Here is a 26,014-nt window from a genome sequence, read left to right as displayed (position 1 = left end):
ATTTCATCTTACATAGTTACAGAAAATTAATGATTTTCTCTACCTAATAAAGATGTCAAATTAAGAAAAGAAAGCACCTAGATGATTATGACTGCGATTGCACTAGGAAACAAAAGAATAGGAACTCAAAGCAATAAGGCAATAATAAAACAGAGAGTTGAACTTACAAAGTTCCAGCTATACGAGTGCTGATGTGGGTGTTATCATCGTCATCAAGTTTGGCAAGTCCAAAGTCAGATATTTTGGCATTCAGATCTTTGTCGAGCAGAATGTTTGTACATTTTATGTCTCTGTGAACAATCTTCAGAGTAGATTCTTCATGAAGATAAACCAGACCCCTGGCTATTCCGATGCAAATCTTACAGCGGGTAGGCCAGTTCAGTTTCAGTTGATTTTCATTTGGACCTATAAAAATCCAACCATATAGGTATTAATAGAGTTACACAAATCACAAACACATGGATTTGGAGAAAGGCAAACTTAGAGGAGCATTTAAAAATGATCATCAGCAAGATTACCAAATAGAACATGGGCAAGAGAATTGTTTTCCATGTATTCATATACAAGCAGTAATTGTTTCCCTTCAATACAACAACCGTACAGCCTTACAAGGTTTGGGTGTTGCAAGGCAGAAATCATGCCAATCTCAGTGATAAATTCATGGCTTCCCTGCTTTGATTTGGAAGAAAGCTGCTTAACTGCAACAATGATTCCATCTGATAGATGTCCCTGAATCGACACATGGGCAGTTTTCTCTCCCAATTAGCATTCAACAGTTAACTGACATAAACAGCAGCAACGTCATATTGATGATTCCCCCCCCCCCCCCCCCCCCCCCAAATTTTCTGAGAATCAGTATCAAATGACTGACAATAGTTTGAACCTTTTTCACTTTCACGCAATGGTTAAAAGAAAAAAAAGAAGAAGTTGTTCTTGTAACAAATAAGAGCTAAATTGACTACTTGAAAAAACTATGTACTTCAGTCAAAATCGTAGAGCGAAATTTTGCCTTGAGGCTGTTGACAGAGTCTTGGCTACACAGTATCTGAACAGTGGGAGTTTAAGAACTTAAAGGTCAGTGTTACTGATGGCAATCCAGAAACTATGGCCTTCTTTACATGAAGGCATGTAATATAGTCACCTCGGTAGATTGGTAATAACCAGAGTTACCGGAAGCACCTAGTTAATCGGGGAAGTGCTTCCCCGAAGCGCGAAATGTCGTGCTTCTGAAACACGCTGGAAAGCGTGCTTCCCCTCGCTTTCTCGCATTTCCCCCACGCTTCCCCCTTTTTTTTCTTCTTCTTTTTTTCTTTTATTTTTCTTTTTTCTTTTTTTTTTCTTCAACCTCGATTCCTAGGTCACTTTCGAGACGGTTCGTGATTGGCTTCTAAGTCACCCCACAAATCCCGCTTCCTAAATTTTTTAAAGTGCCTCGCTTCCCGCTCCCGCTTCCCCGTATGGCTTCCCGCTCCCGCTTCCTTGACTGGCAACCATGGTAATAACTATACCTTGTAAACTGATCCAAAGCCTCCTTCCCCAATCTTGTTAGCAGCATCAAAGTTGTTTGTAGCAGCTTTAATTTGCCTCAAAGTGAAGGAACCAGTTTGGAGGTCAAGTCGCCGAAGTTCTGGTAAAGCAGCATGGTTAGAAAATAAATGGTAAGGCTACAATGAAATAATTACACAGGTTGCAAAAAAGTACATGAGTTTTTAATCTGGCATTTTATGGGAAGAGCTTATTCCAAAAGAACTCCAATGACAAACGCATTTACTGGCTATGAAATGGTGAGCTACGACTGGAGTAGGTTCACCCAAATGATATAATAATTGTTTAGTTTTCACAAAATATTGAAGATACATAAATTAATAAGATGGAAGTAGATTAAATTCATGAATGGACTAACATAAGTTTTACAATGCGCAATCTTTTTCAAATGTAATTCTTAGTAAGCTATGAGCAACTATCAATGAAGAATTGTTCCATAATTATGTTCTTTAAGTGCTATGGATCTATTTACTTACTGTTTTTACATACAAATAGAAACAATATTTACCAATAATTATGAACGACAAATAAAAGTATTTCTTGGATGACAAAAATGTTTTTGGGTGTATATGGATTGCATCTATGTTGGATATAACTTGGAAATAGTTAAACCCCAAAATTGACACCACAATCTAATATGGGTCCTAGCCATGAAGATCCAAGTCGAGACTAGGTTTATTCATGTTTGCGCTAATTTGGGCTCAAATAGCCCATTCAAACTTATGTGTGTCTTTGTTGGATCCTACTTCATCAAAAACTTAGCACACCCATATTGGATCCATCAGTCGAATCTGTTTTAACCCATGGATCGTAGCATTTTGGAAATGAACATAACTAGTTGGATCAACCAACATTAGTTGCTATTCTTGGGCCTTTTGCTGAACCAAGGTTTGTTGATTTTATAATGCTAATGCAAACTATTTACATAGCACAAACATAAAAATTAGATGTTGAAAATAAGCATAAATACAAATAAACAGAAGCTAATACTAGTTAATTATGCATTTGACTTAAAAAATAAAAATCCAAAATAGAATATCACGTCTTAATGTGTTTTATTGCATCACTTATTCTTACCTATTTCGTCTGGTTTGTGGCAGAGAAATCCCTTCTTCCAAAGGATAGCGATAATCAAGAATATCAACAACAAAAAAGATACCACACCAATCACAATGCTGATGATAGTCTTCCTGCCATTATCTGCCTTAGGAGGCTCAAAATCTTGCAGATAGAAAGCAAAAATTTGTATCAGGTTCTGAAAGAGAACAATAACGATAATTTAGAAAATAGACTCCCTCTCTTCACATGCCCCACACATGCATACACATGGACACACGTTACAAATAGCTAGGACTTGAACAGTGGACTAGGGATAGTACCAAGACAGCTAACTCCAACAGCTAGGACATGGAGACTGGACTACAGATAGTACCAAGACAACTAAGTCCATGCCGTTCATTCCAGGGTGCAGGTATTATGAACGGATGTGAGACCTTACAAACCAGGAAGATATGTTTTCCTAAGTTGGAGCATTAGTTGCCTAGTCATCTAATTGTGGGTACTAGGGTCAGCTACAAAGTGTATCTTAGACTGGTCTATTGGCACAGTCATACATTGGTCTGGTTACTATGTTAATCAGAAAGTTCAACCAATGTCGAATCCAAGGCGCTTAGCTCAGACACTGCCTTGTCTCAGTTTTTGTATTTCTCAATTTCTTATCAATATGTGAAACCGAGATAGTTTTTGTTGATATTGAATGTGCAGGCACCTAAATATGCAGTAATTAAATCATTGCCCCTTTATGTAAGTTTCCCTAGACAATAGCAATATTATGTGATATGTTTGTTTCAGCTTGACGATCAATTCAGAATTCAATGTTTTGGTTAAATTTACCTATGGAAAACCTGCAAATTGTTAACACCACCCACTCATCCTAGTGGGATGGAGTGTACCACCAGAGGTAGGCTCCATCTAAAATACGTCCAAGTTGATTTGGTGCTTAATATCTCCTTTCTAAAATGGAGGAATAAGCACAGCATGAAATTTGATGATACATGGACAGACATAAAAAAAATAATAATAAAATAAATTATACTGAATAAATGAGTGAGACTTACCAGCCTCGACTGAAATAGCTGATACAAGAGGACCATATACTCCTCTTTTTGGAATTCCCGTAGTGCCTTTTCCAGCCCAAAAGAAGTGAATCTCCAGTATGTTACTTGTCACATTCACATGAAATGTCTTCACAGTGGCCTTGCCAGATCCGTTTGCATCAGTTTTGATGTTAAAATCCTTCAATTCTAGCTTCCCCTGCATTTAGATAGTATAATGTAAGTCCTAAAAAATTTTGTCAGAGCTTTCCTATGACTTGATTGCTTACCTGAATATACACATCAAATATTCGATTTCCCAGGCTGCTAAAGTTTTTATCATCAGTTATTACTATTTCAGCAAAGTGGAGCTTCACTGTATAAGGTCCATTCCAGAGACATAGTCCATAGTATTTGAGAGAGAGTGGAGAAATACGCGCTGTTGTGTACAGTTTTGGATTGGGCATAGAGAGTGTTGAGCTGTTGGCCACAGTGTACTCATCGTTGTCATCATCATTGTCCAGAAAAGTCCCTGTATTGCTCAATGCCCAGTTTCCATCAGAACTTATGAAGAAAGTTGCAGCATTAGTTGTTCCATCATCTCCATCAAATGTTGTGTTGCCATCACTAGTTTTATTGCCCCCACATTTTATATGAAAAGAAGAGTCTGCCAAATGTGTTACAAACACAATTTATGTGGGTTAAAAAGCCAGGTTTAGAAGAAATCAATACCTCTGGCTTTGGGTTCAAAAAGAAAAACGCAAAAAGGAGCAGACTCACATTTTGGTTTTTTGGCATCACAGGGAAAATTTGTCCTCATGCAAGGATGTATAATATTCCTGTATTAAATGTGGAAAATGTCAATAACAAATAGTATCTTAACTACTTGCATTATTTATGTTTGGTAAGCATATTCATTGAGCATTCGGAAGCAAGAGAAATTAACATACTGCCAAATTGTAAAGAGAAGCTTACTGGTTTTCCAATGTCGTCGAGCTTTTAACTAAATTGCTGAAGATGGATGATAGAAATGCCAGTGAGAAACAAGATGGATTCTAGGAAATCTGAAAATCATAAAGTACAGGAAGAAGGACTCTTACGCTTTTTGTTGCATGCAATTAGATGATGCTTCAGAAGTCACAATTGTGAAGTTATTGTATGACAAATCCCTATAAAATAATGCCAATATCAATTGAAAGAAACACCAGAGAAAAATGCAAGGGAAACATGTTATGAGAAATCATCTAATGCCTTTTATACTTGGAAGTTGCAAAGTGGAAGAACTTGAAACAGGGCTTGATATCAAAGTCAAAAATAAAGGTAAGATTTAATGGTTAGATGACATCATCACCTCGAGTAGATCATTAACATTTCATAGGTAGACAAAATTAATCGCATGATCATCAAGTAGTAGATGGACATTTTCTTCATTTTATAAGATAGACGAAGCAAATTTTAAGAACAAGAATCACCACTAATCAATTATGGTTCTAAAAATGAAGTAAATCCGAGATTTACCATAAATATTCAGTTGACTTGTAATGAACAAACCAGATGCCAGTTGTTCAACTTGGCCAGATAGTGGTGGTCTCAATGCAATTGCAATGTCGCAAAACAACGTGGAACGGTAGTAACAAATTCAATAGGATTTGATGCGCAGAGTGTTCAGCCTTCTTATTTTCACTGCTGGCCCTTTTGTGATTGATCAGCATGAATGAAAAATAAGGCGATATGACCATCCATGTTTTGGCATTGTCATGGTTCATTAAAATGATCATCATCAGCAGCAGGGCGGCTTCTGATAAAGTCATATAGTCCCCTTGTGTGTGGGTGCATGTGTATGGCTAAGTTAAATTTATTTGGAGACCTTACTAAAGTGGGAATCTTGGTAAGTTACGATTTAGTGTGCCACAAAAATGACTGGGATTATAAGATTAAATGGCAATTTTTTTTTCTACTTTTACAGTTAACTAAAGAATTACTGTTTACATTCATATGAGATGAAAGAGAATAAATTAGAAACATATTGAAAAGGAAAAAACACCGAGTTGTCATAAAAGAGATTTTGTGAATTTAAGATGGCACATTATGACTCTCTTACAGCCATTAATTAGAAAATCCCTATCATGTAGGATAAAATGTTCATAAAATCTTCTACCGTCACATGGCTGCACCTGTAATAAAGTTCTGTAGGATAGTTATAAGAGGAAATGATGTTTTTGGAGGCAATTTGGTTTGTGCTCAGTGGTCACAAGAGTTGTACATCTTTTGAGATTACACCTGACATTTGTAGCCCTATCTATGATAACCTGTTGATGTTTTATCATGTTCCACTGCTCTTTATCTGTAAAATTTTAAACATGAAGTAAACTCATGCATTAGTTAGCAAGCTATTAACATGTTGTAAAACCCCCTCCGGCAAAGTCGCCGGAGGGGATAAGCTTAAAAAAAAAAAAAAAAAAAAAATTGGAAACTGCGGTTTCCCCTTTGGGGAAACCGCGTAACGGAGAGGGGAGGATAAGCCTCACCCCCCGAAATCCGCGGGAGGGTGAGGGTTATCCTCACCCTGCGTGAAGGTTATAAAAACCCTCACGCAGCCTCCCTCCACCGCACCCAAACAAGCGGCAGAGAGTGAAGGGGGAACGAGAGAGAGAGAGAGAACTTACCGGTGACGGCGGCGAGGTAAGCCCCTTCCCTCATCTTCTTCTTCGTTTTCTTTTCCGTCAAAGCAAGGGGGGGCCGGCAGCCATGGCTGCCGGCGAGTTACTGTTAAAAAAAAAAAAAATCAGAAACAGAGAGGGGGGGAGAGAGAGGAGAGAGGGGATCGGCAAGCCGGCCGACGCCGGTGGCCGATCTCCCTGCGTTGGGGGGGCGGCCTGCACCGGCCACCGGCCGATGCCCTCCTGGACACAGTGGAGAGGGTCGGCAGGGGGCCGCCCCCTCCCTGTAAACGAAAGGGGCCTTGCCCCTTTCGGTCCTTTTTATGCAGACCGGGTCGGTCTGGGGTGACCCAGACCGAACCGGGTCGGTCTGGGTGCGACCCATGTCGCGCCCAGACTGTGTACTTAAAAAAAAAAAAAAAAAATTTGGTTCGGCCTGGGTGCGACCTAGACCGAACCGGGTCGGTCCGGGTCGCACCCAGACCAAACCGGGTTGTGAGAGTTGGATGAACCGGCTCGGATCGAACCGGTTCCAGCCAAACTGGTTCAAACCGATTCGGTTCCAGTTGAACCGGTTCAGGCCGAACCGGTTTAGACCAAATCGGTTCAAGCCAAACCGGTTCAGGCCGAACCGGTTCAAGCAAAACCGATCGGGTTATTTGTGGGTTCAGGCAGAACCGGTTCAGATCGGATCAGATCTGTACCAATCCGGTTGAACCAAGGTCCAAACCAAAACTTTCGGATCTGGATCTGGGTTTTTCTGTTCGGACCCAGTTCAATCTGGACCTCTCTCAGATCCAGATCAACCAGGTCCAGATCTGACTGGATCAGTCTCGGATCTGGACCCAGTCAGGCAGGTCTGGATCCAATCAGACTGGCCAGGATCCAGTCCTGCAGGCCCAGATCCAACCTAGCTATCCTGGATCCAGTCAGGCTATTCTGGATCCAGTCAGAAAAGAACAGATCCAGTTCAGACCCGGTGAGACTTTCTGGATCCAGTCAGCAGTGTTGGATCCAGTCATGAGAAGGATCTGAATCCAAACAGACAGGGTTTGGATCCAGATCAGGATTGGATCTTAAAATAGTCTCGGATTAGCCCGAAATCCGAAATGCGCCAAGAGATCCATTTGGATCCGTGAGATCCATTTCTGTGAAATGGACATATCTTCGCACTCCGAACTCGGAATCGAGCAAGGTTTGGTGCGTTGGATTCGTATTAAAAAGAGGAATCCATTGGTCTATGAACTTCAGTCAAAATAGTAATACAGAAACCGTGGTTTCTTTAATAAGATTCGGGAGGGGTATTTTGGTAATTTTAGTAAGAGGTTTGTGAATTAATTCAAATATATTGCTTTAATGACCAGATCCTATTGTTAGAGCATCTTGAGACTCACCTTCGGTGGAAGTACAATGTTTGCACTTGAGGTAAGGGATGTTATAAGTAATTTTAGATGTGAATAAACCCTTTACACGTTGCTTGTTATCGTAGTGCTATAGGGATCATGTGATTAGCATGATAGCTTTGTGTTAGACCTTGACATGCATAAATTCCATGCTTGACAATTATGAGTTACTTTAAATACATGTTTATTTTGAGATGCATGTTAGTGTTAATATGTCATGCATGATGGAAAGAGATTGGGTTTATGATTGCATGTTAATTGAGCATTTATATCATGCATTGTGATGAGATTGAGTTAGATTAGAGTCTCATTTAATTCATTCATGTGGTGTGAATGGATATTTAGAGTTCAGCATGCAGTACCCCTTAAATCCCGAAAGTGGCGACCTGTGGCAAGGGTTACCTGGTTCGCGGCCAGAGTGCAGCCACCATGGAGAGTGGGCCGCCGGTGATTTAATGATGTAGAGACACTACATCATTGCGTGCTAAGTGAGAGCGGTGTGAGTCCTAACGTCATCATGAGATTGAGAATGAGATTGTTGTGATTAGTCATGACATCACTCGTGAGGGAACGAGTGAACTTTGAATTTGAGAATATTGTTCAATGTGTGAACTTGGCTATGACTTAGGATTTCACTCACACTGGTTTGAGACTCTAGAGGACCATGGATGGTTAATAACCATCATGTTTAGGATGTAGCATGAACCATACCGAGATTGAGAGCTTGATCCCCCGGCTAGCTACCGGTGGGGTCCCCGTGGTGGTTCACTGCAGTGCCTGGTGGTCTGGGGACCACTGAGAGTGTATGGTTCATTGTCTGGCCAACATGTAGAATTGGGGTGTTCTACAGGGTTGCTACGCCCATAGATGGCTATTACCGGTATAGCCAGCCTAGTGATAGTTGTGTGAAAGAGAGTAATTGAGAATGATAATGGGAGAAATTAAAATAGACAAACATGTGTGGTGTATCGAGAATTAAAATAAGACTAGGGGCTTAGAGCCCACTACAGTTGTAAAGTGTTGTTTATTTACTTATGATTATCTCTTACTGGGTTGTAGACTCACCCCCATTTGTGTTTAATTACAACTGTAGGTTCCAGGTATTAAATCAGTCGTTTGTGAGCAGTTCTTTTTCAGTCTTCAGCAGAGCAATGGTATATTTCTACTTTCCTTGTCATTGAATAAGATGTATTTGTTTTAGTTATTATGAATGATGAACAATTGTAAGAAAAAGTTTGATTTATGAGAATGAAATAAAAAGTTTTTTTTTTTTGCCACGTTTTCACTGTGTAAGCTTTGCACTCTTCCCTCTGGGAAGTAATACCAACCGAACTCGGACTCCTGAGGTCCCAGATCGGGGTGTTACACATGTAAACGAATCAGAAAGTAAATTTTGTATTTCTGTGCAGTTGGGTCCGTAGTATAGTCCTTTAAGATAATTACAAGAGGGAAAGGAAGTTCTGGAACAGATTTCGTTTGTGGTGATGATAGTTGTACACTTTTTGAGGTTACACCTTATGATGTTTGTAGTCCTATTCATGATGACTATATACTGGCACACATGTTTTCATTACTTTCTATCTGATGAATTGTGAACATGAAGTGAGGTCATGAAAAATTAGCGAGCAATTAACACAGACAAACAAGTGAACAATAAATAAAACAAACAAAGGGTTAACTACTGTCATATATTATAAAATAAAATAAGACATTCTAGAAGAAATAATACATCATTACCAATAGAATTCTTTTCTATCCCTTAAAGAATAATGTAGATTTGTCAAAGGAGAAACATACACTTCCTTATTCGTCCTCAATATTGAATCAGGTATGGTGCCAGTTAGGCTGTTGTTGTTCAGAAACCTACAAAGTATTTTCTTATGGCCATGTTAACATGCCAACTATTTGTTGGAAAAAATAAGTGCTACCATTTAAAACAAATACACTTACACGAAGTCTAACTTTTTGATGCCTTCTAAAGACCCTGGCACCTCACCAGTCAAATTATTAAAGCTTAGGTCCCTGAAAGGTAAAAAAAAAAGAACAATGAATTATGTAATGAACACCAGCCATTGTCATGGGTATCCCACCTAGCATTTTGTGTTCAGTCTACTACCTTTACATAATAATTAATTACTTACAGTATCTTCAAGCTTGTAAATTGATCAATATATTGAGGGATTTGATCAGATAGCATACAGTTCCTCAGTATCCTAAATCATAGAATCAGAATGTTAGTTTAGTCCATAGAGTGGCATAGACTAGTATAAATTCATGACGCAAAATCAATGTGGCCATTCAACTCACAGTCGTTTTAACTTCTTCATTCTGCTCAGATCCGGGAATCTTGAACTTGTTCCATTTATGCCATTAATCATCCTGCAAATCACAGTGCCAAGATCATCAATGTTGTGACAGAACTAGACAGAACAATAAAATATTACTAACTTGATAAGGAAACATACAACTGTGATAGACTTTCCAAATTGCTGATGCCAGATGGAATAGGCCCCATAAGATTAGTGCCCTCGATTGCTCTGATACAAACTCATAATGAAGAATCAGTGGAGCATATAGAAGAAGTTTCTGCCAATCATTCCTAATGTAATTGATAGAACTTACAATTTGTCCAGCCACTTCCACTTCCCAATAAATTCAGGCAGTTTTCCAGAAAATCCATTGTCACTTATCCTACTGCAGTGCAAGTAATCTTTCAGCAAATCATTTGTTTTCTCATTAATCATGTTCTTATAATAATTGATTTGTCATATTGTAACCTTAAATTTTACACAGTTTGATCTGTAATGATAGCACCAAAGTTTGTCATACTTTTCAAAACAGAAAAAGAAGTCCTGTATTAATTGAAAACATTTGTTTTATCAAAATTATATTGCACTGCTATTACAGTGCAGAACAATAGGTTGCGCATGTCCATCTCATTTATGGTAGGCATCATCTATTACTACTAGCTGGGTTCACTGATGCCAGTTCCAGTAACAGTCCCAGTTGACTTGGTTTTGCTCATTTATGGGGTTCAAGCCACATCCATTTTCAGGGCTATGAATCATAGTACATCCTTAATAGTAGGTAGGATATCAGATTTATTTTATGTTGTACTAGGCTGGATATAAGTATGTATGTGGAGCATACCGTTCTCAGTATTTCTAGTCAAAATGCATCTGATCATATCTCACCTCACAGTTTCATACTAGTGGTTGATCGGAAAGATCAGGGTTACCGGAAGCACCTATGGGCTTGGGGAAGCGTGCTTCCCCGAAACGTGCTTCGGAAGCACGAAACCTGACACTTCCGAAACACGTGGGGAAGCACCCATTTTGATTGGGAAGCACACTTCCCATTTGGCTTCTCCAATCACTTTGAAGCCACTTCACAATTGCTTCCCAATCACTTCCCAATCGCTTCCCACTCCCTTCCCAATATTAGGATGCACATTTTTTCTTTTTTTTTTGGGTTTGGAGCCTTTAACAAATTTTTTTTTGACAAATATTAGGAAAATTTGGTTCCTATTAGCTTCTCACTCAAATCCTAGGTCGCTTCCAGTTCGCTTCCCTTCTCGCTTTCGTGATGATTCTCGGTTCGCTTCTAAGTCGTCCCACGCTTTCCGCTTTCTAATATTTTAGAAGTGCCCTGCTTTTCGCTTCCGCTTTTTGAATCGCTTCTCGCCCCCACTTCTTAAACTAACAACTCTAGGAAAGACTAAGTGGTATATAGGTGTAAAGTCCAAAAATTTCTCAGAATTTCTAAATAGATAAAAGAAGATTTTTTCTGATTTTTTCTAGTATTTAGCTTTGATTAAATATCATTTTATGGCAAATTAATTAGCTAATGCTGGTCGATTATTTAGCAATTGATTATTGTTAGTATTTTGGCATTTATTTAAGTTATTTAATGTTTAATTGGGGACTTATGAGGTTTTATATGAGGTATTTGGATCTGGACCTCAATGAAGATCCATGAGGATCAACCAACACCAACATAAGTTCGAACTATCTGAATGAACACATAAGATCGATTGGATCTTAAATTATTCAGAATTGGATCTTTGAATGATACAGGTCAACCTGAATGAATTTGGATAGGGTTTAGACCCATACCGGGGTTTAAACTAGGGTCTAAACCAGACATAAAAGAGATTTCGATCAATTTGAGACCCAAATGGATCTCTTTCAAAAGTAGAAAGCATTTTGTATCCATTTAAAGACCAAATTGGATCTCATTAAATAAAATGAGTTTGAGATCCATTTAGAGACCCAAATAGATCCCACTAAGGAAAAGATATTTTGGATCCATTTAGAGATCCGAATGGATTCCACTAAGTAAAATAGGAACATCGAATCCACTTGGATACCCAATTGAATCCTGCTAAGGCTTTTGGATCCATTTAAAACCCAAATGAATCTTATTAAAATAAAATAAATTTGTTTGAATCCAATAATACCCACTTGGATAACTCTTATGTGAATAGGATTTGAGTCCATTTGGGACCCAAATGGATCTCACTATATATATATATATATATATACTAAAGTGAATTGGATTTAGGTTTAATGAGACCCAAGTGGGTTTCACCAAATCCAAACCCAAATGAGTTGGGGTTGGATCCAAGTGAATCCAACCCACAACTCCACTGTTATCAACCCATGTGAGTTGGATCCAATAGGATCTAACCTAGGACCCAAAACCCCATCCAACCATATGGGGGGGGTTGGAGTTGGATCCACCCAACCTCAAAAGTCACCTCAGTCACTTCGCCTCACATACCCTGCCTCACATCAGGTATCAAAAGGGTACCCCTCGACCACGCTCTCCCTCACTATTTAAACCCCTACTCCTATGTTTTTTCATTAGAACTATTCTCTCTCTCTTTCACTCTCGCTCTCTGAGTTCGACGAGAGGGCCGAACACCCCCCCCCCTTCTCTCTTTTGATGAGCAGAACCCTCAAGCCAATGACGACACCACCAGAGCATTTCCTTCTTGCTCCTTCTCTCCACTGTCACCACCCGGAGCCACCATCGTCGGCAGGTCGCCCGCCTACCACAGGACCCGGCTCCCTCTCTGCCTTCGCCTCTGTTTTTCGGCCAGCACCAATGCCTGGCCGGCTTCTTCTTCCTCTCCTTGTTATGTGTTCCCGGTAAGAGGGTGCAGGCCTCCACCGTGCACCATCGCCACCACCATCCACCTTGCGCCAGCCCCAGCCAACCAAACCACCTTCTTCCCCACTGCTTCTTCCCTTCACTGGACACCTCCCTCCTCCCGCTCTTCGTTCCTGTTTTGGCCGGAGGAAGCAGGCCCAACGGCCTTTCCCCCTCCTTTGTTTTCTTCTCTGACGGAAAGGAGTGGCCACCTGCCCCATCTTACATTTTCGGCAAGCAGAGGGCCACCCACCCACCCTCTGCCTCTCTTTTTTCCCGGCAGGACAGGAAGAGTCGCCCAACTCTTCCCCTCTCTCTGCTCCCTTGCTCTCGGGAGGGGTCGACTATCACTTCTCTCTCGGCTCCTTTGTCGAGAAAAGAAAAAAAAAAGGTGGCGGGTTGAGAGGGCCCCACTGTCGCAACCACCGCATCACTGCCACTGTAGCAGTGGTTTCGAGAACTGCACCACCACCACCATCATCGGATCCACTTTTCCATACTTGCGACATGAAACTCGAGGTAATCGCATGCATCCTCGTTCGAATCTGAATCGTTAGTAAAATACAATCTATGTCATGCTTATCGAGAATAATCTTCAAAGGTATTTTTAAGATTTCTCCATTCCTTGTAAGACCACACGTGTTACATGGTAGGTTTACGACAACTTACATACATGCATACTTTTAGATTATTTAAAATGCATGAATTTTCATATATATATATATATATATATAGTTTCAGAAATTGTTTGTTCTGCATGTTTTAAGAGAAAAATATATATTTATGAAACCATTGAATTTTATGAACAAAACTACCAATGTGTGCAAAAAAAATTCAAATTATCCATACGTGAATGTTTCAAATATGTTTCAAATGAAAATACATATATATTCAAGTTTACAAGCAAATTCATGCAATTCGGATTTTGCCAACATGTATATGTGAATGCATTTTTGAAGTTTTTGAATAATTGTATGTATGTGACTCAGGCTTTTTAAATATGCATGCTTAAAAATGCTTTATGTAATTTTACGTGTGTATGAATAAAAAATAGATTTTGATGCATGAGTACAATATGAATTTACGATGCATATTTGCACGATGTTTATGCTTATGACATAATGAACAATGGAATGCATATTGAATGATGTATGCATGTATTGTAGAATGTTTATGATGAAAACCATGTTATGTAATTGTTAGTTTATGATGGCTCGAGCCTGAATGAGTAGCTCTTGACCTTGTGTACAGTTAACTAGACTGATATATTAGTGCCTTAAATGGGTGGCCGATAACCTTGGGTTAAATGAAATCATGTGTGCTTGTGCCCTTTAGAGGTTATTGAACCTATAAAAGATTAATTATAGTTTAAAACATGTATGTCAAGAGAATTAATCAAATGATAAAGAATGTATATGTTAATTCTCTTATAACTTATAATGTGAGAGTAAGCAGGTATACTGTGCTCAGTAGGATTTTATTAAAGCACGGAGGGTTGCTTCCCCAACTACGGATAGAAGGGAATAGCTGCCATCAGTGTCGTGGAGTGGCGGTGATATTGTTTCAGCTGAAAATCAAGTTTGATATATTATGATGCAGGTGTTGGGGTTTCTCTCTCGTCGAATCGCCCCTCACCAAAGAATAGAAAAAGAGAAGCAAAACCAAGATAATAAGATACATATTGATTGAATATACCCCTAAGTCGAGCCTCTAATTTGAGTGTCGTCTGCATCGTACCAGTAGAATATAAAGAAAGAGAAACAAGTGTTTTATGTATATAATTAAGCATGACATGCATCATCTAAGAAAGAAAATGTAAATGAAATGAATTATAAGTGATTCATGCCTATGATGATTGCTTCACTTGCATTGGTAGGTCATGCATGAATTGAATGATCATGCATGAGTAAGATTATTGCATATAATATTGAATTGTTATTTATCTGCACTGATAATTGCTTATTTAAATGAAAAGACTATTATTTCATATATATGTTTGTTTCTATGCATGTATGTTTTGTTATTGTTTTTCCGTTGGGGGTTGTTCTAACTCCCTACTAAAACAATTTCATGTACTGAGTAGCTGCAACATAACGGTTGCGGGAAACTAAGACGATGTCAAAGAGCCAGTAATTTTCCTTTCTCGAAAACTGAGTGTTTGGATAAACTTCACTGGTTGTTTTAGAAAACATTACTGTTATTTCAGATTTTGTAAATTACTTTGTTTATGGAATAAAATCACTTTGAAAAATGGTAATTGTCTTAAATTCAGTATTATTGTAATTAATCATTCTATAACCTACCCGAGGTTTCGATACAAAATGAAAATTTTTAGAATTTTACGCATTTTTCAGGTTTAAAATCTTGGGGCATTATAATAGGAATCCACTCTAGAAAATATTCTTAGAAAATTGAAAACATGTGAACCCATATGATTAACAGGTCTCATGTTTCATTAGATTTTTTAGAAATTTCATTACCGGTTAGGAAGGTGCCAATGAGCTATGTCACCTGAGTACTAGTACGTGTATGCGTACGGGTACAGGTATGGAGGGTACAACACGACAATTTCAAAAAATATGGGTATGGGGACACAACTAAATATATACTAAAAAATATATATTATATATTTAAAACATCGATTGTAAGGTTATACGGGGAGAAAGTGTAGCTACACAACATAGAGTCTTAATTTTAGATCTTAGAATTAGAAAATGCCGCAAAAGAGATAGACATAGGATAGATCCTAGAATTAAGTGGTGGGCACTGAAAGGAGCTAAACAAGGAATGCTTGTACAGCAGGTAGTTAAGGAAGTTGATTGGTGTCTCGAGGAGGATTCAAAATAAATGTGGAATAAGATAGCGGGTGGCATGAGAAAGGTGGCTAAGGAGGTTTTGGGTGAGTCTAAAGGCGGTGCACCGCTAGGTAAGGATACATGATGGTGGAACGAGGATGTCAAATTAGCTATTAAGGTTAAAAGAGAGTGTTATAGAAATCTAAGTAAGAGTCGTGATAATGAGAATTTGTGGAAGTATATGATAGCAAAGAAGGAAGCTAAAAAAGTAGTTTGAAACGCGATGGATAAGGTATATAAGGAGGTTTATGACAATTTGGATACCAAAGAGGGCGAGAAGGATATTTATAAGCTTGCAAAGATGAGAGATAGGAAATTGGGGGATCTGGGTATAATTAGATGTATCAAAGATGAAATGCAAAGGGTTTTAGTCAAAGATGAGGAGAGATGGAAAGATTATTTTGATAAGCTATTTAATGGAAGTCATGCTCAAGATCTTGGAGACTTCTCCATTCCTTTTCATGAGATGAATCGTGACTTCATGCGCAAAATTCAAAAGAAAGAAATTGCAGAGGCTTTGAAGAAAATGAAATCAAGAAAGGCAGTTGACCCAGATGGTATACTTATCGAGGCTTGGAAATGCTTGGGTGAGAAAGGTTTAGAATAAGATTTGTCGGACAAATAAGATGCCTAATGAGTGGAGGAAGGGTACTTTGGTGCCTCTATATAAGAATAAAGGTGATATATAAGATTGCACAAACTATCATGGTATAAAACTCATGAGTCATACTATGAAGCTTTGGGAGAGGGTGATTGAGTATAGGTTGAGGAAGGTTATCATGATATCAGAGAATCAATTTGGTTTTATGCTTGGAAGATCAACTATGGAAGCTATACATCTTCTTAGACAACTTATTGAGAGATATAGAGAGAGGAACAAAGATTTGTATATAGTTTTTATTGATTTGGAGAAGGCATACGATAGAGTACCTAGGGATGTTCTCTGGTGGACAATGATGAAGAAAGGTGTTTCTCTCAAGTACATTAGTATAATTAAAGATATATACGAAGGAGCAGTAACCAATGTCCGCACTTGTGGAGGGGTGACAACCAATTTTCCTATAATGGTTGGGTTACATCAAGGATCTGCATTAAGCCCTTTTCTATTTGCTATAGTGATGGATGAGCTTACGAGATCAATTCAAGAAAATGTGTCGTGGTGTATGTTGTTTGCTGATGATATTGTTTTGATTGATGAGTCTAAAGTTGGGGTTAATGCTAAGTTAGAATTATAGAGACAAACATTGGAAGCAAGAGGTTTTAAGTTGAGTAAGAGTAAGACAGAATATATGGAATGTCAGTTTAGTAAGCAACGAAGTAGTGATGGGAGTGTAGTGAAGCTTGGTGAGCAAGAAATATTGATGGATGATTGTTTCAAATATTTGGGATCTATCATTCAAAAGTATGGAGAAATTGATAGAGATGTAAATCATAGGATAAAGGTTGGGTGGATGAAATGGAAAAGTGCAACTAGAGTGTTGTGCGATCGTAGAATGTCATTGCGGTTGAAGGAAAAGTTTTATAGGACGACAATTAGGCCCGCTTTACTATATGATACAAAATGTTGGGCTGCCAAGAGACATCATATTAAAAAAATGAGTGTAGTTGAGATGCATATGCTTAGATGGATGTGTGGAAATACAATAAAAGATAAGATTCAGAATGAGGAGATACGTAACAAGGTAGGCGTTGCATCCATTGAAAATAAGATGAGAGAGAATCATTTACGATGGTTTGGACATATTCGGCGAAGGCCTAATGATGCTCAAGTTAGAAGGATGGAGAAATGGGAAAATATATTAGTTAAAAGAGGTCGGGGTAGGCCTAAGAAGACTTGGATGGAGATGATAGGAAAGGATATGAATGCTTTGAACTTCACCGAAGACATGCCATTTGATAGAAATGATTAGAAGAGAAGGATTCATGTGGAAGACTCAGAATGATTTTCTTTTTTGGTTCATATCGCCGACCCCAATTGTTTTGGGATGAAGGCGTAGTTGTTGTTGTTGTATATATCTAAAACATATCTTATATATCTAAAATATACCCTATATATCTAAAATATATACTAAAAATATATAATATAATATAAGACACAACAAATGCCGTGTCCAGGTCGATACGTAATATAATATAAATATAATATAGGACACGACAAATGCCATGTCCAGGTACCAGTGTCAACACGAGTACGACACCCTAAGTGCCTTGTCCCGGTTACATAGGGAATGAGTATTCTCTTAGAAAAGGTTATGTTTGCCTTTGGTTAGGGAAAAGTAGAGAAGTTGATCTCATCACATTTTCCTTTCCCACTTCACCCAAACAAGCAAATGGTAAGCCCATTGTGAGAATACTCGTGCTCAATCGCACCCTAGATGCAATTCGGAGTTCTCATTCATTGCCTTTCTGACTACCTAGCTTGCTGCTTACCTAATGTAGGCTGTGTAAACTTTGTGATCTTTCAGTTCATTCAGAAGGAAAATATAAAAGAGAAACCAATGGCAGTGGGATCATATCTTTTCTCAAAATTAATCAATGAACAATGCTAGAAGGGAATATAGCTTACAAATCAGTCATTTTTGTCAAATTTGCCAAAGCTTGTGGCAGTTGTCCTGTAAATTTATTTGAAGAGAGAGCTCTGCATTCAAATTTAACCACTAGAAATGATGGTGAAGTATAAGGCCAAAGGAAATTATGAAATGGAATATGTTAGCAGTAATCTTACAGTTTCTCCAAATTGGTCAAGTTTCCAATATGTGGGGGAATTTCTCCAGAAAACTGGTTCGCTTCAAGTGATCTGCGGTTTCAATTGCTTAGCATATATCAAGCCAAGTGGAGATGAGTATATTGCATAATCAAGAAGAACTTCAAACTTACATATTCTTAAGGGTGATGACGTCTCCCAGTTCCCCTGGAATGGGACCAGATAAGCGGTTCCCCATGAGAGTCCTGGAAAAAATTTAAAAATTAAAATGGTAATTATGACAACAGAAAACAAAACAGGGTAGCAAAACAAAATTAGTTTATATGGATTTTACTGTCCACAATAAACAAAAATCATCACAGAGTAAATGGTCTCCAAAAAATCATGAGAATTCAGAACCAGTGTATTTTTATGAACAAAGGCTGCAAGAACTATACATTGGTGAGTTGGTGTACATCACTGTACTAGTTTGCAACTGAAACAAAGCACAAGAAAATTTTACATACCAGGAGAATATAAAGTGGATAATCTAACATGTAAAATCTCAACCTTGGGCCCCACAATGCATGTTCGCTAAATGCTTTTCCTCTTTCAGGTTGATGATTGACAAACAAAGTTTTGATGGAAGATTTCTCTACATAATTTTCTGACAAAAAAATAACTTTTTACATTTTATCCGTTGCTTGAAAAAGGTTGCTCGCGTCTATTTTTTTTAGCAATGCATAGTTTAGTTTTAAAAGTCATAGTTATCATGTCATCCTGCCACGGTTATAAAATTGTGGGTTTCCATGGAGTGGTTGAAAATTTAGTGTTTTGCAGGTTATGGGGTCATTGAGCGTTTGAGCTCGTATCTTTTCCCTATTTTGGGCCCGTAAGTGTAAATCAGTCACGCATCGCCAGAAGTTGAAGAAAGAAGGAAGAGAGATAGGAGGAGGCTGCAGCAATTCTTCACTCATACCCTTTTAATATATGTTACATGTACAATAATGCCCCTAAGCTAGTGTAGGGGATCCTTACACAAGAGGGGCAAAACAAGAAATAAAAGATACATAAATATCAAATATATCTTGAGTCCCAACAAACTGAGTTCTAATTTCTCAACTTTTGATCTTATTTTTGATAAAGTGTTGATCTATTTTAATATGTTTAGTCCTTCCATGCTAAATTGGATTAAGTGAGATCTTTTATCACATTTTGATTATCACAAAATAATATGAAAGATGACGTCTGCTAATTTAGATAAGACAATAAAGAAAATGCTAGGTAAGAAAATGTGTCTGGAAAGATCTTGGTTTCAAATAAAAAAATTTATTTCTCTCTTCTAGGCAAGAAAATTAGAAATAGTCAATTTTTCTAAAACTAACGGGCTAAGAAATCTAGCTGACATGACCGAAGAAGGACAGGAATCCATAGCAAAGGAATAACAAACTAAAGAACGACACAAATATTGCTGTTGTCAAATAAAACCAGATAGACTGAAAGGTTTAGTCGCAAACAATACACTGGTAGGTCTTCTTTTTTTTCATGACAGACTCAGTTAAGAAATAAAAATAATTTTCAGTAGCAGCAAATTGATATTTACAGTCTCTAAGCAAGAATGTAATTTTTAAGAGAAAATAAGAATAGAAAGATGCCAAAACAGGTTGACGAGTTTGAAAAAGGGATCATATCTGAAAATAGAGAGAAAAAGGTTCATATTAAGATTTAGATTCAGATCTTAAACTAATGAGAAAAAAACACCCAAAAACGGAGTTTCGTTCAGGGTTAACACAAGAAAGAAACACCCAAACGTGAAATCAGGGTGACGAGTTTGGAAAGAGCAGATCTGACTACGCAGACTCTAGCCTCCGTCATGCATTGCCATAATCAGGAGAAGAAGGCTGCAACAATAATACATGTGACATGTACAATAATGCTCCTAAGCTAGTGTGCAAGATCTCTTATATAGGAGAGGCGAAAACATAAAACAAAAGATACATAACTATGAAACATAAAAGACATAAGGCACGTCAGTCTGGATCCAGATCCAAAGTGTCATGTCTCAATAGTAAGCCTATAGAGCCTTAAACTCTCATTTCCCTTAATTTCACCACACATATTTACCTCTCAAAACATGGTATGACTTGATATTATATGAATAGCATACTCTCTCTCTCTCTCTTCAAAGCAAAAATTTTTAGTGTATGAAAACAAGAGTTGTTGAAATCTACCACTTAAATTGTCTTACTTTAGAAAGGAATTTTTTTTTCTTTTGGATAGCAACGGAAAGGTGATGTACACTTAACTTCTCCTACCAGACAAGAGGAGACCCCGTTGGTGCTGATATGTAACATTAAAAGACAAAAATTACACCATTTTTCTAGATTTTAAGCTATTGTAATACTTTACACCTTTATCAATTTCAAAACCATTTACGAGACATGTTTGAGTAAGCCACGTTAAACAGAATCCTATATATATATATATATATATATATATATATATATATATATATATATATATATATATATATATATATATATATATATATCCACCAATTAACCACCCTTTTAATATCGATCGCCCCCAGCCTTTCTGTTGTAGAATCTTGAGGCTACGCTTGAGAGCCTTCCAATGGGATTGAAACATGGTTTGAATGTGTTGCCAAAATATCGTTTTGCTAATGTGTGATGTTGAGAGATGAAGTTGTCAAAAAAAAATTCTCATGAAAGGTCTCAATGCATTGTTTCAGCAATGCCACTACTTTCAAACAGCAAAACACAACAGAACTGCCGATCCAAGGCTCCCAAACATAGCCTAAATGTTTTTTTATTTTTATTTATTTTTAACTTCGAGTCACTGTCTTGGGAAAGGAGGATCAACAAAAACAAGTAACAAAGAAGAGCAATAAGTAAAAGAGAGCAATAAAGTGACTTACAAATTGACAACACGGAGGGTGCTCCATTCCTTAGGTATTGTTCCATACAGGTAATTGCGAGTGACGTCACTAGCAGCAAGAGTAAACAAAATAAAAGAAATGAATATAAAATATATAAAAGAATTATGCTACATGACATGCACGATATATTCAGGGAAGAAAAAGATGGTACTCATCAATCATCAAAGATGAGAGAAATGTGTTACAATTGACCAAGGAATGTCAGCTTGGTTAGTTCCTTTGGGAGTGTTCCTGGGAGGCCTTGACTCTTGAGCACTCTGCAGTCACCCAAAAGTATCTGAGTCACATACTACTATATAAAAGTATCAGCAGCAGTAGTTTGTGTGTATATATATATTATTTGGTAATATTGAAGGCATGAAACTATTGAGTGTAAACAATCATAACTTTCTTTAACATTTTTAGATTTCTATTATAGATATTGGACCTAATTATGAATGTGATCTATAAAGTTTGTTTAGTAGAAAATGAGTTTTGAATTATGTGATTGTGACATTTAGAGGTTTTCTTAAGGGCTTAAAAAAATTAACAACACACAATGCATTAAAATTTTATGACTCAAAACTTATATTTTTAAATCAAAATAACATAATCCAAGGTTTGATCCTTAACAAAAAAAACTATGCTAGATGCATGTGGTCAGATTGAGTCGATAAAGCTTCAACCAATGATTTTCTGCTCAATAGTTCTGGTCCTTCAATAGCACCATATATATATATATATATATAAGGTAAAGATTCATATATGAAACTCATCATCATCACACCTTATCCCATTTACTTGGCATCGGTCAATGAAGGTACAAAACTATTAGACTAGCTAGAAATCTTAAGTTGTATCGATTCAATCCAACCACATAGATGTGCTCAGCATTAGTTTGCTCATTAAGGATCAAAATCATTTTCGTGAATAGAAACCTATTTCCTACTAAAACCTTGTAAATCACATTTGTTGCCTCCAATCCATAAAAGACTCAAAATATATAACAAAGTGTTTTATATTGACAGTTTCATACATTCATTATTACCAAATATATACCCATATATATATATATATATATATATATATAGAGAGAGAGAGAGAGAGAGAGAGATTACATGCTGGTAACATGACAGTAACTGGTCCCATTTTGCGTCACATTTCCAGTGCAATTACACGTAATAGCATTCTCAGATCCCTTGGGGGCGTCAGGGTTAGCCCACCCGGCGTCTCCACTGCAAGGGTCAACGTTGAAGTTCCAATCGGTCTTGCCCAGGGCCTTTGCTATTTGCTTCAGAGCACTCACTGCACCCATTGCCATTCATCTTCATTTATGTAACAGTTATCCCAACAAATTAAAATCCATCAAGGTTTAAGCCGATGCCACCAATTTCGGTTTTAATTTGGGGTTTTCTCAGCAAGGGAAATTCTTGTAATATATTATTATTATTTTTAAAATCACATTAATATCGTTATAAAATTGAGATATTTCAATATAGACACAATATAAAATTATAAATATCATGTTGCTCTCGGTATTTTGATCTTTTGAAATATGACGAAAAAAATTGGTAAGATTTTCATGGGTATTTACACTTTTTTTTTTTTATGACAAGGTGGCCTCGTTGAGAACGAGGGTCACTTAATGGGTCCGCCCCACTGAGAGGCAAACCTCGTGACACCCAAGGCCTTATGGCACTCGCACACTCGGTAGGAGTTGAACCTAGGACGAAGGGGTCAGAACCTTCTTCCAGGTCCCACTGCCACTCGGGCCACCCGGGTGGGTGTTATGAGTACCTAAACATAATTCTATATGAGCAGAAGCAATTCATACCTAGACTTATTTCTATCTAAGCTGCGTTAAGAATTTCCTCTCCCAAATTTTATTAGGTAACCTTCTGTAGCACACGAAAAATGTTTATACATGCTCTTCAAACAAAGGCATCTGTGTTTATTCTCTATACGTAACGGCCATAACCACATCCAAACACAGCTGAGAGCCTAACCGTGTCTCTCCACTTAAAAAGAAATTCATGTAGGTTGGGCTGGTACCTGAGGATGTGTTTGACTGCTTGTCCAAGCTTGGACAAAATACACTGTCCACCACCGACAGGATAGTGTCCTTGTCTAAGACACACTGTTACTACACCCCCAAATGTGTATATATATATATATATATATATATATATATATATATATATATATATATATATATATATATATATATATAGGGTAACTAAAATGTATAAACCTGTCAAATATGTAAAATGCTATGCACTGATATTTTCATAGGTCTTTTTATTTTTCTTTCTAAAATTTCACCCTATGGATGCAATCTAGATGCATGGTTTTATAAAAACAGACTCTTAGATCATCCGATTACGACGTACAAAAAGATCTTTGAAGGCTTGAAAATCAATGACTCAGAATTTTTGTAAATATACAAGCATAAAAAATCACTTTTCCTGGTCTGATTATGATGATCCAATAGTCATTTTCAAGCAAACTAACAACTGCTGGTTTAGATTTATAAAAACCCATATGAAAATCTTTGTTCATTTACATATTTTACTAGGTTATTTATATAGAATCACTAGAATATGAGAACTGAAAATATGGGCATTTTCAACACTTTTTTTGCAAATCCAAACATTGTGGATGTGCTTGGCATGATGAATTTGCTAAGAATCAACCATTAGATCATGTATTTTTTATGAAAAAATATGATTTTTGAATGCTTGAATATTTATGAAGAATATGAGCCATTAATTTTAAAGCCTTAAAAAATCTCATTTATGCATCAAATGGGATGATTCAAGAGTGTGTTCTTATGAAACCAAGCATGTAAATCATGTCTATATGATTAGATTCAAGAGAAAAGAACAAAAAATTCATAAAAATTGTGGTTCACACATTAGTTCTCTTATTTCTCGTTCTCATATTCTAGTGACTATATATATAGAACCACTAGAATATGAGAGCCGAAATATGAGAACTAAAAATAGGGGCATTTCCATCCCTTTTTGGGCAAATTCAACTAAGTGGATGTGCTCGGCATGATGAATTTGCTAGGAATCAACCATTGGATCATGCATTTTCCATGAAAAAATATGATTGTTGAATCCTTGAATGTTTATGAAGAATAAAAGCCATTGATTTTAAAGCCTCAAAAAATCTCATTTATGCAACAAAATCTGATGATTCAAGGGCACGTTCTTATGAAACCAAGCTTTTAGATTACATCCATACTGTTAGATTCAAGAGAAAAAAACAAAAATTCATAAAAAATCGTGGCTCACATTAGTTCTCATATTATAGTGACTCATATATATATATATATATATATATATATATATATATATATATATATATATATATATATATATATATATATATACACACACTTTCTTTTTTTAAACCCCCCACCACTACCGTCCTGTGGAGAACAGCACATCTGCAGTTTGAATGTGCCAGCGTCCCTCGGTCCTCTCATGACTGTGACTTGGTCAGGGTTGTCAATGGGTCCGATCTATGTTAAGGACATTACCCTACTTGAATCTAAATAATTGGATGTGCTCCAAAAACAAGAACATGAAAACTAATAAATTGACTAGGGGAGCATGTGGACCAGATTAGATTACAGTGATTTCTTTGCAAATCTGGATCAGAAATGCAAACAATATATCTGAAGCCAAATCTAGATATGATGAGGTAAGGTTGAATGGAAATCCAAAATACATGTAGTAATACTGGGTTTAGAAGAAAAAAGAATAAAACCAAGCTATTTACATGTAAAAAACACGATAGGATTGGATTTTGATCCACCTATGAAACAGATTGAACTTGGAGCACAGATCTGTCCAGATAAAAAAGTAATCCAATTTAACATATCCGGATCTGATTCAAATGTGCATGCACATTTGGAAGTAACATGTGTCTGACCATAACCGATTGGTTTGCAGCCATGAAATATGTCCCCATATCTAATCGGATCGGTTCAGACTTATGAGATGTGAATGAGTAATACGACGGGTTTGATTTTCAAATTTGTACCACCATGGTAGTTACCCGTGTTCAGCGGGGTCCTGTATCAGGCTGAAGACCCAGGATCAAATCTCATTGGCCCATGGCTGCTGCTGTTGCTTTAACACGGTTGGGGGCACGTAACGCTGGGTGATCATGTCTTAAACCCAGAGTTTAACCTTGCAGGAAGGTGGGCCCATTAAGTGGCCGGGTTCTAGGTGAGGGTTCCTTAGTCATAAAAAAAAAGATTAATTTTCAAATTTCTAATCTGGATCTGGGTTTGACCTGAATTCATGTTAAGATCCATAAGTTTTTCAATGTAAATTGGTTTGCGTATTTGTGTTCTGACTCAAGTTTGATTCAGACTAAGTCAAGCCTCGTCCACACCAGGCTAGGCCAAGCCTATACCAAACAGCTGACAAGAAGGCCATCCGGTCAGCACCTTGAGGGCTGATCAGACCACCCATTGCATACAACCGATCATCTGCTCTATTCAATCCCCACCTCACAACCCACATGGGAAACTGTGAGAGTGTGACCCACATACTGGGCGGGCCGTGATTTGGTGCGCACTTCCATGAAATGGTGTTTTACTGTTCCGACTCCTTACTACGGTGAGAACAGAACTGGGGTGCTCTTAAAAAAAAAAGTTTTCCAATG

The 26,014-nt window shown here is 37.4% G+C and overlaps 1 protein-coding gene across 4 annotated transcripts in view; it reads right to left on the bottom strand.

The window, feature by feature from the left end:
* The window catches only part of LOC149814599 (putative LRR receptor-like serine/threonine-protein kinase At1g07650), a 32,966-nt gene that overhangs the window by 5,073 nt on the left and 1,879 nt on the right, over nt 1-26,014 (bottom strand). For 2 of the 4 annotated variants that reach the window (XM_089988238.1, XM_089988240.1), the window contains exons 2-22: nt 22,450-22,636; nt 21,538-21,609; nt 21,332-21,400; nt 18,588-18,659; nt 18,436-18,507; nt 18,277-18,348; nt 10,324-10,395; nt 10,167-10,238; nt 10,009-10,080; nt 9,843-9,914; nt 9,652-9,723; nt 9,499-9,564; nt 4,739-4,807; nt 4,614-4,649; nt 4,419-4,477; nt 3,929-4,305; nt 3,663-3,858; nt 2,623-2,766; nt 1,509-1,627; nt 519-729; nt 168-405 (exon numbers count right to left, since the gene is read on the bottom strand). In XM_089988238.1, coding sequence (XP_089844364.1) covers nt 168-405; nt 519-729; nt 1,509-1,627; nt 2,623-2,766; nt 3,663-3,858; nt 3,929-4,305; nt 4,419-4,477; nt 4,614-4,649; nt 4,739-4,807; nt 9,499-9,564; nt 9,652-9,723; nt 9,843-9,914; nt 10,009-10,080; nt 10,167-10,238; nt 10,324-10,395; nt 18,277-18,348; nt 18,436-18,507; nt 18,588-18,659; nt 21,332-21,400; nt 21,538-21,609; nt 22,450-22,636 — 2,419 coding nt within the window. The remainder of the gene's footprint in view (nt 1-167; nt 406-518; nt 730-1,508; nt 1,628-2,622; nt 2,767-3,662; nt 3,859-3,928; nt 4,306-4,418; nt 4,478-4,613; nt 4,650-4,738; nt 4,808-9,498; nt 9,565-9,651; nt 9,724-9,842; nt 9,915-10,008; nt 10,081-10,166; nt 10,239-10,323; nt 10,396-18,276; nt 18,349-18,435; nt 18,508-18,587; nt 18,660-21,331; nt 21,401-21,537; nt 21,610-22,449; nt 22,637-26,014) is intronic. The other 2 variants (XR_016427807.1, XM_089988239.1) reach the window with 2 other exon arrangements.

Source organism: Nuphar pumila, chromosome 15, assembly GCF_984573655.1.
Source record: "Nuphar pumila chromosome 15, dmNupPumi1.hap1.1, whole genome shotgun sequence".
In the NCBI taxonomy this organism is placed as follows: Eukaryota; Viridiplantae; Streptophyta; class Magnoliopsida; order Nymphaeales; family Nymphaeaceae; genus Nuphar; species Nuphar pumila.
The sequence above is the reverse complement of the archived record's forward strand: the minus strand, read 5'-3'. Positions and strand labels throughout refer to the sequence as shown.